Raw genomic sequence first — 13,494 nt, forward strand, 5'->3', positions numbered from 1 at the left:
GAAAAATTGGCTTTACTTCCATATTAGGGCAGGAGAGCAAAACCAGAGCAGGGAAACAGCCACAGAATGAAGATGTAAGTGATGCCAGAAAAGATATTTAAAGGGAGATTGTCAACCTGAAACTTGCCTTATTTTTGGAAAACTGATTAGAATTAGTTTTAGGCACTACACTTGTTCCTGAATATTCCTGCTATTTTTGTGGTTTTGCAATTGCTTTTTTTCCCTATAAGAAATACAGAGGAAATTGACTAAATGTTTTGGGTGGGGGAGGGCATGGGGAGAACAGGACAGAACAGAGACAGTGAAACTGACTATGGACAAAGTGCTGTCAATTAAATGCAAAAAAACTGAAAGAGTAAATTTTGTTTCTCACTTACAGTGATCTTACAAGTTGACAGAAGTGTGATTTTTAAATCCATGCTCTCTCCCGACCTTACCCACTGTGTATAAATCTCCTTAAAGTATGTATTTACATCAGTTTTGTTTTGGTTACACTGACCTGTGTAAGACATTCTGAGTTTGAAACATCTTACAGCATGTTTTAAATACTACAGAATTCTCTAAATAACAGCTCTTACGAGCTGCAAGCATTATTAAACGTTCAGGGCTGTATTTTGAAACACCAGGCTCAATTCATTTCCTACAAATTATAAATGCAGAGAATTGAGGTCATTTAGATTTAATTACCTGATTGTACCTGAAAATCAACCACAATATCAGTGATCAAAAGTAAACTGTGGGTGTAAAACTGGGGGCCCAGTTAAGGCTAGGCTGAAAAGCAGTGCTCTTCCACTTTGAGAGGTCTACCAGTGACACATACAACTGCATTCTATTACCCAGCTTTAGATTGTCTCATACCAGTCACCCAAATCTGCAGGACACATGAGACACTAACACTGGCTATAACAACCATTCAATATTTCATTCACAATGTAAAAACAATCTCCTTCCAATAAAAGGGATATCAACTCAAAATAAGATTTTTCTAGTTAACACAAAACACAAATGACATGCTTGCTCTGTTTCAGGCACTTTCAAGATCATAGTTTATTTACTGTAGGTAAAAAGCTAGTATACAGATTAGGGATCCCTTAAACTTCAACTCTACAGTTATACACCACTCAGTATTTTTGCTCTGAATGTTAACCAAAAAGATTCTAAACACCTGTAAGCCCCACTATTAGTATGCATGTTATGAGAGAAAAAAAATGTTTAATTTGCTCAATGCATAATATTTACACTGTGAAACCAGTGGCAGATAACAAGCAGCGGTAAAGAGGTAATAAACTTTTAAAAGCCAAAGTTTATATTTTTTACATTGTGCCTATCAACATAATTGTATATAAAATAATGAACGTAGTAGAGCTTCCCATTACAGAAATCTTACTCATCTGAACTGTAGTCATTACTTGCTAACAATTTACATGCAAGACCTCCTAGGTTTGACATTTGATTTTTTTAAGTGTAAGCAGATTATGACATTTAAGAGACAAACATTAACTTGTGAACAGAATTAAAAACTGCACTCAAGAACTGTACGGGTCACAAGCCTCTTTCATACAGAAATAATATAAACAATGACAGCAGTGGTCTCCTTTCCATACATCAAACGTTATAAAAGGCGATGCGTAGGCTGAGTTGTACCTGGATGGTACAACTCCACAGACATTGGGAACACACAGAGTTCACACACAAGCTCTTTATAAGAGGCCCATCTTTCCCTCCAATGGCAATGGCTGAAAACAAGTAAGGGGCACAGGTGTACAACTAATTAAATCTTGCAAAATACAAAGATGGGGGGCTGTTAATATACAATTCAAACTATATACAGACTATAATGGAATGTATTCCATCCCAAAACTGGTTTGTGAAACAACTGGACCTTTCTACACTAGCCTCGTAATTCAGAGTTGTAATATAACAAAATGTAAGTACACAAGAGATTTACATGAGAGGTAAAACTTATGGGACATTTTACATTAACTATTTACGGAGATATTTAATGGATAGTCTAATTTTAAAATAATTTTGTTAAGCACATTTGAACCAATGTCTATATATAAAATGTCCTGTTAGACACTTCAATATTTAACTTTGGTGATTTAAAAGGCCTTTTGTGAACTGCATGGCAGAATGCTACTGACGCGTGTACACATCTGCATCAACCCCGAGACTTGGTGATCCAATAGCGCATGCACATTTCTTCCTTGAGGTGCTTTCCAAGTTAAACCATTCCAGCAACCAAAGAGTGAAAAATGGATTAAACTAAGAATTTCAGGGAACTGTAATTTAATAGGGAATGGAATGCCAATATGGCAGCAAAACTTTTTTTAAACAGGAAAGCCTCTTGTACCAGCAGAATCCATATACAGATACACAAAGGGAGAGAGAATACACCACCTATCATTCCTGTGAAACAAGGCTGATTCATCATGTGAGAAGGTACAAATTACAGAAAACATGAATAGTCAATAGAAGAGAAACAACTGCTTTACATGAAGAAGAACACTTCAATCTGATCGCAGTTATTTTGTGAAGGCGGCTACAACAGCCCACAGGACCTCATTTGTGTTGGCCTTCAGACATTCAACTTCAGGGTCTAAATCCAGAAGCTGCCGCACTCTCTTTGTGGCTAAATCATACTGCTCATCCAGTAGAGGGGCAAAAGCGTTCTCAAGGACATCTGAAGCATGGGCTAAGTAAATGAGAGCCAGCAAGCGCTTGTCCATGCGGTGAGGGTCATTCACCCATTTGTCAAGAACTGCTTCTTGAACTTTCTTGATGAGGCGCTGTTTTATATTGTTGTTGGTGAGAGGGTGGGTAGTCATGTCAAAAAGAAGGAAGTTCTGTTTCTCTGTCGTCAATACACCTTTTTCCACTAGGTTTTTAGCTAATCGTTCACGCACATTTCGTAACTGGTAGTGCAATTTTAATGGATTCCATGTCTCACCTAAAAAAGATTTAAAAAAAAATCAGTTAATCAAGGTTTAGCTCCTACCTTGACTATTAACAAGGATAAGTGTTTCCTTTTTTTCTGTAGTGCAGAAATAAAGGCTCCAATTAATATAGCGACTTCGTGCAGAAAGATGCCATACTACTGGCAGCTCTCTTCTAACCTTTGGCCAGGCTTAGACAAGTGGAACATACGAGTGCCTCTCTGAACAACTTCAGGGCACTCAAACTTACATAAAACATATAGCTGGTTTGTTTGCACTCTGCTGAAGGTGAAATGCAAGCTAAGTGATGACTTTGTTACAACTATATATTGGTCATCACTTATGTATGTAAGAAAACCATGGAAAGTGGAGAACAGACAGAGGAAAACAATGAATAAAAATAATTCTTAATGAAGAAAATGTCTCTCCAATCTTTCCCAGTTGTCCATTTTCAGCACGGCCACTTGAAAAGGCTGGGAAACTGTCATTTTCAGCAACTGCCATTCTTTGTGCCACAAAGTTATGCTAATGCTGATTCTTATTCCAGATATCCTTCTCATTGCTTTATCTGGTTAGCTTTATACTCATTTCCTTTTTATAGACAAATCTGAGATAAAGGCGACCATCCACCCTCTACTATATGTCTTCTCATAGTGCCTGAAGAAAGCTATGATGTTTACATGAAATAAGGAAAGGCATTTCCAAACACACTGTTAAAGGAGAAGAAAAAATATTTAAGGTTAAGTAAAATACTTTTTAAAATCTTGGGGTAAAACCATGTGAATAAGTGCAGAGTATTATAGCAATGGCTACTGCTATAGCTAAGATTGACAAAACATTTCAATTTAACTCTTGTTTTTAGTCACCTGTAATCTGCTTAAGCTTTCATCTTGTGGGCTGAAATCTCGTCTGTTGAAGTTGATTTTTTTCAGAAAGAAAAGAAAAAGAAAAAAGACCCCAAACAAACAAACAAACAAAAGTTTCCCTCATATAAAAAAAAAATCTTTTTGAAAAGCCGGCAAGGAGATGAAAGTTAAAATTTGGCATGGAGATGGCTCTTCTTCATAAGGGCTTTCGTACATTTCTGTGACAAATGTTCCGATTTGGCAAGTTACAGGCCTTTGAAAATGCCATCTTCCATATATACAATAAAAATGTTTAAATTGTAGCGGGCGTAATTCCTTCAGAACATTTCAAGGAAACGCAGAGTGTGCTGCACATGTATATACAGTAAGTTACAAATGTCATCAAAAACTGACTGTAAAGTTTTGCAGTGTGACTCAAAGATCCTGTGAACTTATGACTCCTTACGCGCGCACATTACTGCCAAGTGAACGACACAGGGCTCTCTACAAGCCCTGCCTGATTCAATGCGGTTTCCTCCGGTGGGTCCTGAAACTGTGCCTAAATAATGACAGGTTTCAGAGTAACAGCCGTGTTAGTCTGTATTCGCAAAAAGAAAAGGAGGACTTGTGGCACCTTAGAGACTAACCAATTTATTTGAGCATAAGCTTTCGTGAGCTACAGCTCACTTCATCGGATGCATACCGTGGAAACTGCAGCAGACTTTATATATACACAGAGAATATGAAACAATACCTCCTCCCACCCCACTCTCCTGCTGGTAATAGCTTATCTAAAGTGATCATCAGGTGGGCCATTTCCAGCACAAATCCAGGTTTTCTCACCCTCCACCCTGGATTTGTGCTGGAAATGGCCCACCTGATGATCACTTTAGATAAGCTATTACCAGCAGGAGAGTGGGGTGGGAGGAGGTATTGTTTCATATTCTCTGTGTATATATAAAGTCTGCTGCAGTTTCCACGGTATGCATCCGATGAAGTGAGCTGTAGCTCACGAAAGCTTATGCTCAAATAAATTGGTTAGTCTCTAAGGTGCCACAAGTACTCCTTTTCTTTGTGCCTAAATAATGGATCACATTAAGAGAAAGTAAGTAGGGAATATTAGCTAATTGTTTCCTTGCTTTTTTAGGTGTTTGTACTACTCAGATGTAGATCGTTGGTGCTAATAAAATGAGTAGTTTGGTGACACCTTGTGTCCAAGCCTCTAAACTACATGGAACTGCACTACTAGAGATTTAGACGTGGTTGTTGTATTTTCAGAAACAGTGGATGTTCTGACACAAGTTTGCATGTTCTATAGGCTGCTTTCCCTAGGGATCAACTTAGGAATCACACCTGCTTGATAAAAGTTGCCTTAAAATGGCCCAATTTGCACATCCATGATGGCTCTGAAAGATGTCACGTAAGCAACCCTCTTAAATAGAATATTCCTTTCTCCCTCACTTACATTATACTGCACTAATTTAAGGTAAGAGTGGCTTTTCCCCAGGAAAAGTCTTCAGCCAAAATACTAAAAAACAAAAACTGTGTGGTTGTGAAGTCTATTTAAAAATCCAAGTATTGTTCTTCAAAAATTAGTTCTCTAAACCAAGGATTCCGAAATCCTACCCCAAAACCAGCCACCAAATAATAGAGTGTAAAGAGGACTGATCTAGCTTTCAGGCATATCCACCTTAGGCTGTGATCTCTTCAGAACTCAATGCTCAGAAGGGTCAAACCAGGTCAAAATATTGATGAGGCCTTAAAGGACACATTACATGACCTTTGAATCAGTACTGGCCTAGTATGCTCAGCATGGGGAAAGGGGCAGTGTGCAAATATGAATGAGGTATTTTGGATAAGAAAAGCAAATGCCTTTACAACCTGTAGAAATATTTGCAAGATTAGGGGGCTGTTAACCAGAATTCCCACTAACCATAAAACTGTTCTTTCCCGTCTCCTCTCTTTCTTTCACTATGCATGAATTAATGTGAGAGGGAGAGGAGTGATAATGAATGTGAAGTAGGAAATGAAGTGAGAGAAAAAGTGAATCAGTGAAGAGGGAGGGAGGGAAGGAGGGAATGAGACTCCTCTCTAATTTAAATATTGATCTGAGTTATTTGTGCTACACACAAGGGGAAAAAATTCTAAATCTAAAAATCTAATCTATTGATTTTTAGCCCTCTAACTTCATTCTGCCTGTCCTGAAGTCACATTGTAGTTTCCACTGAACATGGTAGTTTTCTTCACTCTCTTTTCTAAACTGCATCGTGTTGCTCTGTATTGTTCAACAACAGCTGCAATCCATTTAAGAGTAGCTGCATTTCATTTGCATTCTGGGTGAAGTAAGAGAGACAAACAGGATGGATAAAAATGATGATTTTTAAAAATCAGATACATTTTTGTTTAACATAAACTTGTTTAAAATTCAACTGAAATTATGACAATTTATGTTAAGGCATAATTTTACTATAATCTTGTCAAATAATTAAAATAAATAAATAAAATATGCTGCATCAATGGGCCCTCCTCAAATTTTAATGAGTTGGAGGGTGCTGATTTTTTAATTTATATATAGCATCAGGAGGAAAACCATATTTGAGGTCAACTCAAGTTTTATAAATATGTCACAGCATTATGTATTACATTAAGTATCTATATTATTTTCAGTCTTTATAATGGAGCAAATGCTGGCATTTACATTTTTACAAATGTAAGCAAGTACTTTTAGTTTCTGCTGTGCAGAGAACCTTTTGCCTTAATTACTTTTGATTTTAGTTTGCTAGCAGCTGGTGCAAAGAGAATATTTTCTTCGTGTGGACTATTTCATTCAAAATTGAGAAACTAGTTGGGAGCTGAAAAAACAAGAAAGCTTTTTTAGTCCTAAGTGGCACACAGGATCTGGTTCAAGAGGTGAATAGAGCTGACCTGCTTAGTAAAAGCAGCCATAATGTAATTAAATTTAATATCTTTCTGGGGGGGAGGAGGAAGGAAAGAAATCCACCACAATAGCATTTAACCTCAAAAAGGGGAACTACACAAATACGAGGAACCTAGTTAAACGGAAATGAAAGAAAAGTCACAAGAGTAAAATGCCTGCAAGCTGCATGAAACTAGTTAAAAACACCACAATAGAGGCTCAAAAGAAATGCATACCTCAAATATAAAAAACAGTAAGAGGACCAAAAAACTGCCAGTGTGACTAAACAGCATAAAAAAGAGGCAGTTAGAGGCAAAAATATATCCTTTTAAAATTGGAAGTCAAATCTTACAGAGGAAAATACAAAGAAGCATAAACTCTGGAAAGTCAAGTGTAGAAGTATAATAAGGCAGGCCAAAAACAAGTCTGAAAAGCAACTAGCAAAAGAAAAAAAAAAAACTAACAGCAAAAGAAAAGATAAATACACCAGAAACAGAAAGCCTGCCAAACAATCAATATAGCCACTGGACGATCAAGGTGCTAAAGGAACATTCAAGGAAGACAAGGCCCTTGTGGAGAAGCTAAATGAATTCTTTGCATGGGTCTTCACTGCAGAGGATGGGAGGGAGATTCTCACACATAAGCCATTCTTTTTAGGTAACAAATCTGAGGAACTGTTCCAGAACAAGGTGTCAATAGAGGAGATTTTGGAGCAAACTGGTAAGTTAAACAGTAATAAGTATCCAGGACCAAATGCTATTTACTTGAGTTCCGAAGGAACTAAGATATAAAATTGCAGCACAATTAATTGTAGTATGTAGCCTATCATTTAAATCAGCCTCTGTACCAGATGACTGGAGGATAGCTAATGTAATGCCAACTTTTAAAAAAGGCCCCAGAGGCAATTCTGGCAATTGCAGGCCAGTAAGCCTAACTTCAGTACAACGCAAATTGGATGAAACTATAGTTAAGAACAGAATTATCAGACACATCGATGAATACAAATGTTGGGGGGGAGCCAACATGGCTTTTGTAAAGGGAAGTCATGCCTCACCAACCTATCAGAATTCTTTGATGGTGTCAATAAGCATGTGGACAAGGGTGATCCACTGGATATACAGTACTTGGCTGGACCTTCAGAAAGTCTTTGACAAGGTGCCTCACCAAAGGCTCTTACGCAAAGTAAACAGTCATGGAATAAGAGGGAAATTCCACTCATGGATCAGTAACTGGTTAAAAGACAAGAAACAAAGGGTAGGTCAGTTTTCACAATGGAGAGAGGTAAGCAGTGGGATTCCCCAAGGTTCTGTACTGGGACCAGTGCTATTCAACATATTCATAAATGATCTGGAAAATGGGGTAAACAGTAAGGTGGCGAAGTTTGCAGATGATATAAAATCACTCAAGATAGTGAAGTCCAAAACGGACTATGAAGAGTTACAAAGGGAGCCCTCAAAACTGGGTGACAAAACAGCAGATGAAATTCAATGTTAATAAGTGCAAAGTGATGCACATTGGAAAATATAATCCCAACTATACATAAAAAATGGTGCTGGGTCTAAATTAGCTGTTATCGCTCAGGAAAGAGCTCTTGGAGTCACTGTGGATAGTTCTCTGGAAACATCTGCTCAGTGTGCAACGGCAGTGAACAGAATGTTAGAAACCATTAGGAATGGGATAGATGATAAAACAAGAAATATCATAATGCCACTATATAAATCCAATGTACGCCCACACCTGGAATACTGAGTGCAGTTCTGGTTGCTTCATTTCTAAAAAGATATATTAGAATTGGAAAAAAATACAGTGAAGGGCAACAAAAATGATTAGAAGTATGGAACAGCTTCCATATGAGGAGAGATTAAAAACACTGGGATCGTTCAGCTTGGAAAAGAGACCACTAAGGGGGGATCTGATACAGGTTTATAAAATCATGAATAGAGTAAAGATAGTGAATGGAGAAGTGTTATTTACCCCGTCAAATAACACAAGAACTAGGAGTCACCAAATGAAGGTGATAGGCAGCAGGTTTAAAACAAATAAGAAAGTAATTCTTCACACAACGCACAGTCAACCTCTGGAACTCATTGCCAAGGGATGCTGTGAAGGCCAAAAGTATTAACTGGGTTCAAAAAAGAATGAGGATGAGTCCATCAATGGCTATTAACCAAGATAATCAGGAATGCAACCATATGCTTTGGGTGTCCCTAATACTCTAATAGAAACTGGGGCTGGATGACAGGGAATGGATCACTTGATAATTGCCCTGTTCTGTTCATTCCCTCTGAAGCATCTTGCACCATCCACTGTCACAAAATACAATACTGGGCAAGATGGACCACTGGCCTGACCCACTATAGTTATGTTCCTTTCCTAGTCAATAAATACAATCGAGGAGGTGGGAGGTGAAATCCACCAATTCTAAAAACTTAAAAGTTATGGGGCCGGATTTTTAAAGACAGACCCCTAATAATGCAAACAGATGCCAGTGGGATATTTAAACAGTGCCTAAGTAGGCTTCAGGTAGATTTCATCTTGATTCAGTGTGAGTTAGACACCTAGCTACTTTTGAAAATCCCATTAGGCATCCATTTGCATTTTTAGGCACATAAATACTTTTGAAAATCTGGCACATGGTGACCAAAAACAGTTAATTCACTAACTACAGTTAATACTTCTTTTGTTTAATAAATTAGTTTAAAATGCAAAACATGTTCTTGTAAACTTATTTTCCCTTGTGTATACAACACAAAGTTTTATTTTACTAATATAAAACCATTTTAATTCTAATTTCCATCCAAATACAGTTTGACAAATCCTGAGTAAAATGTCATCTAGCAAATAAGAAATGTATCATTCACCATTTTCTAACATAAATAATGTAAAAATTAAGTATCCAAATAAATGTATACTTAAGTTATATAACTGCTTAAATAAATGAGTATAGATAGCGTATGCCCTAGTTAGCAAAAAAATGAGTACCATATTTAACATAAAGGCTATTTAATGTTTGCAAATCAACACATTTCAGTACTTATACCAACCAATGAGAATGAACCATTTTTTAGGAAAATTCCTAAAAAGTACACAGGTGAAACAAGATTAAAAACAAATTATTAAAATCAAGGTTTCCTGTTTGCTGATTTAAATCATGACTGAAACTGGCAATTTAAATCATTTTGATTTAAATTAATCCATCCTGCAGACAAACAACTTTATAATAAGTCTTGCTACACTGAGATGGAAAGGCACTACATAAAACAAGATGATCAGAATTCAGTGGTAGAATTCCCTTTTCATTTCAACTGATGCACTATGTGGAGAGCAACTGTTATGGATTTAAGTGTACTTGCAATTATACCATTACTGAAGAAAATGTTAATTTAATTTGCATTCCATCTCTTAATACCTATTTGTGGAACTATATCAAGGCAATTGTGCCCAAATAAGTCATCTTGCATCCTTCATTCTGAAAAGATTAGAACGGACTACTCGGATTAGTCAAATTTCAAAATATTTTATAAGTTTCTCTGAATGATGAATTCTGAAGCAAAAGTAAAGGAAGTCGTGGGCTTGTTTTGATTTACAAAACCTCCAATTTAATTTATTTAATTATGTCCTTGTTTTAAATTTGAAATATCAATTCCTCACTTCCGTTTCTTCACTGGAGGATGTGGGCAAGATCTTTGGAGGACGTGAACTGAAGCTATCCCTTCTTCCAGATAAGAGGGAAAAGGCTCTTATAACTTGGAGAGGAAGGCTTGTGTTATTGTGGATTCAACTGTTATTTCTCAACAGAGAAGATGTGGTGTTCCCAAATATTTTGGCTTAATATCCCTCAAAATCTGATGTGCCAGGTAAATAGTATCCCCAAATTTTACATCTGGATCCCTTCTATCTAGTTAAGCCAATACCAGCAGTTACTTGTATTGTCCAACTGGCCTCATTTTGATAAGTGCTGCAACACACCAAGGATCAGTCACTTCCCCAAGAAGCTTACAATATTTCCTCTAATCCAGTGATGACAGTTAACGAGAATTATTTTTTTAAACGTTTAAAATCCTATGTCGCTATCTTACCACTAAGCAGTTCAATCCAGTTTTGTACTGTTTCAGGAGGCTGGGTTTCCTTTATGTGCTTCAGAGCTTCATCAAGTAGAACATCCCCTGTGGGAGCATCTGACTTGCAGATCACCTGGCGGAAAGTAAAAGAATGCATTACACGTCATCCCTCTTCATCTCATTTTATACACCTTAAACATCTAGGATAAAAACTGGGAAAATGCACCTGAATACCACATAACACTATTACATTTGATCTACAATTCTCAACAGTACACAGGTTTCAGAGTAACAGCCGTGTTAGTCTGTATTCGCAAAAAGAAAAGGAGTACTTGTAGCACCTTAGAGACTAACCAATTTATCTGAGCATAAGCTTTCGTGAGCTACAGCTCACTTCATCGGATGCATACTGTGGAAAGTTTAGAAGATCTTATTATATACACACAAAGCATGGGAGGAGGTATTTTTTCATGCTTTGTGTGTATATAATAAGATCTTCTAAACTCTCCACAGTATGCATCCGATGAAGTGAGCTGTAGCTCACGAAAGCTTATGCTCAAATAAATTGGTTAGTCTCTAAGGTGCCACAAGTACTCCTTTTCTTCCAATGGTACACATTACATCTTGAGCAGGAACATCCTCTTTGAAACAATTTAAACCCAATTTAAAAATCAACAAACAATTTCCTCTTTCTCTCTGAAGAGCCTGCAGGGCAGCTTTATTTAAAACCTCATTTCACCATATCTCGTAACTTCCAGTTTGTACTTCTGCTGTACAAAAAATTAAGGATGCCAAGAATTTAACTGTGAAAAGTACGTATTGTGTAATTATCAAGTAGAGTCATTTATAGAAAGACTTTGCAAATACTGTTCCCAACTTTGAAACTTAATTATGTAAAGAGAATCTCTGATCAAGTTTTATTAGTCAGACTTACTGAACCATCCAAAGTAACCTTTATTGCTTAACTTTACTACACTTCAATTTTTAGAATTGACATTTCTGCAGGTAACTATTAATCAAAGTTTCTTTGTGGTCTCCCACCAGCTGCAATTCTCTTCCATAACAATGTTATGTTTTTTCTGTTGTAAATAGCAAACTGCTGCTCAGCAGTGGACATCTGGTGACATGATTTTTATTTACTTAAAAAAAAAGTATCTGCATGCAAATATATGCAGCATAATTCTCATTTCATATTCTACATTAAAGACATAATGCAGAAGAATTGCACTACCAATTTTTAGTATATTTAAACAATAGCAACAATTCCATGCAACAGTGAGATCAGATATTATTTTAACTGTGACCCATTCTCAAATGCAGGTTTCTTGGAGCCTCAACAGTATCAGTGGCATTCTTGAAGAAAATCCAGCCATTTATTCAATATCTGTAACACGTACACAAGTTTTCACTTTCAAAGTGCTTTAAAACTAAACCAATCCTCACAGAACTCCAGGGAAATCAGGAAGTTTTTTGTCTAAAGCCCCAAAGGGAGTCAAATCTGCAATTACAACACAAAAGCAGTGTTCCTTCTAATTTTTTCCATCCATGTGCAGAATAAATTTTGTTATATGCACCATATTGAGGTACTGTGCGGATGTGCACCATCAGCAGAAACCAAAAACTTAGATATAATATATATTTTTAAAAAGTTACCATAGGAATAATTACTCCAGCCAGGACAGGTTAGGCATTTTAGAACTCACTAGTCAAAGAATTAAATGTAAGCAAGAGAGAAATAAAAATTATGAAATGCATAGACCAGTCAAAAAACTAAAACACACTTTGAAAGAAGTATCAAGAAGTAACAACAACAACACAAGTATGTGTAGGGAGTTGAGTATGACAGACACAGTCAGTGTGTGCGTGTGTGTGTGTTGCCCCTTTAAGTAGATCAGCAAATTCAGACCCAGCAGCAGTTGCCAGCAAGCTCCCTCCATCCTGAGCCCTGTCGTGTCCCTGCCCCCCTTGCACCTTCAAGATGGGGTACAGAGGCGGGCCACCCAGCTGCGCAGCTTACAGGGAACTTAGGGCAAGAGCAGCTGGCTTCCAATCCTATGCTCATATACAACCCTGTCTACCATCATACTAACTACCTATAAAAAAAAAAAATCTGTCAGAGCACGAATATTAAATTACTCCTTCCCCCCAAAATCATGGAATCCATGATAGTGGTAAAATTAAAACTTTCTGGAGTAGGGTGCTATCAGGTGACTGGTAAACGTGAGTCTCCTCTAGATGTGATTCGCTATCAAGACTGAATATTGGATGGACTTCAACATTTTAGAAACAACTAAATCACTCTGTTCTAGCAAGCACATTTGATATGGGGACTGATATCATTCAAAATCCAATGTTTTCAATTTCCACTTACTGATGCGGAAGAGGGACGACCCCAAGTGTCTGGATTGTTCGATTTAGTGTGTTGGTGGCCTGTGATAGACAGGAGATTGGACTAGATGATCTGGTGGCCCCTGCTGGCCTCAAACTCTATGAATATTGCTATAGCAGCAAAACTGAGAACCACTTTTTAAAAAGTGAAGATCTGCCATGCAGTTATTATTGAGGCAGAAACATGAAAATCTGAATTTCAGCATTGTAAAGTGTGATGAAGCCATACGATAAAGAAAGTAATACTCAGAAGCAGATGGCATAAAACTAATAAATTAATCTGATAGGACCAAATGCCCAAAGACATTCATGTGATATGTGGTGGTCTGATCTGCATTAACAGACAA

General features: G+C 37.1%; 1 protein-coding gene across 1 annotated transcript in view; it reads right to left on the reverse strand.

Annotated features, from left to right (window-relative positions):
• Positions 1 to 1,018: 1,018 nt before the first annotated feature.
• Positions 1,019 to 13,494, reverse strand: part of GOLPH3 (golgi phosphoprotein 3) — a 41,997-nt gene continuing 29,521 nt past the window's right edge. Inside the window, exons 3-4 of the mRNA XM_084628216.1 lie at positions 10,778 to 10,892; positions 1,019 to 2,950 (exon numbers count right to left, since the gene is read on the reverse strand). Of these exons, the coding sequence (XP_084484342.1) occupies positions 2,526 to 2,950; positions 10,778 to 10,892 (540 nt within the window). The 3' untranslated portion in view covers positions 1,019 to 2,525. The remainder of the gene's footprint in view (positions 2,951 to 10,777; positions 10,893 to 13,494) is intronic.

Source organism: Lepidochelys olivacea (assembly GCF_965140295.1).
Source record: "Lepidochelys olivacea isolate rLepOli2 genome assembly, chromosome: 5".
Classification (NCBI taxonomy): Eukaryota; Metazoa; Chordata; order Testudines; family Cheloniidae; genus Lepidochelys; species Lepidochelys olivacea.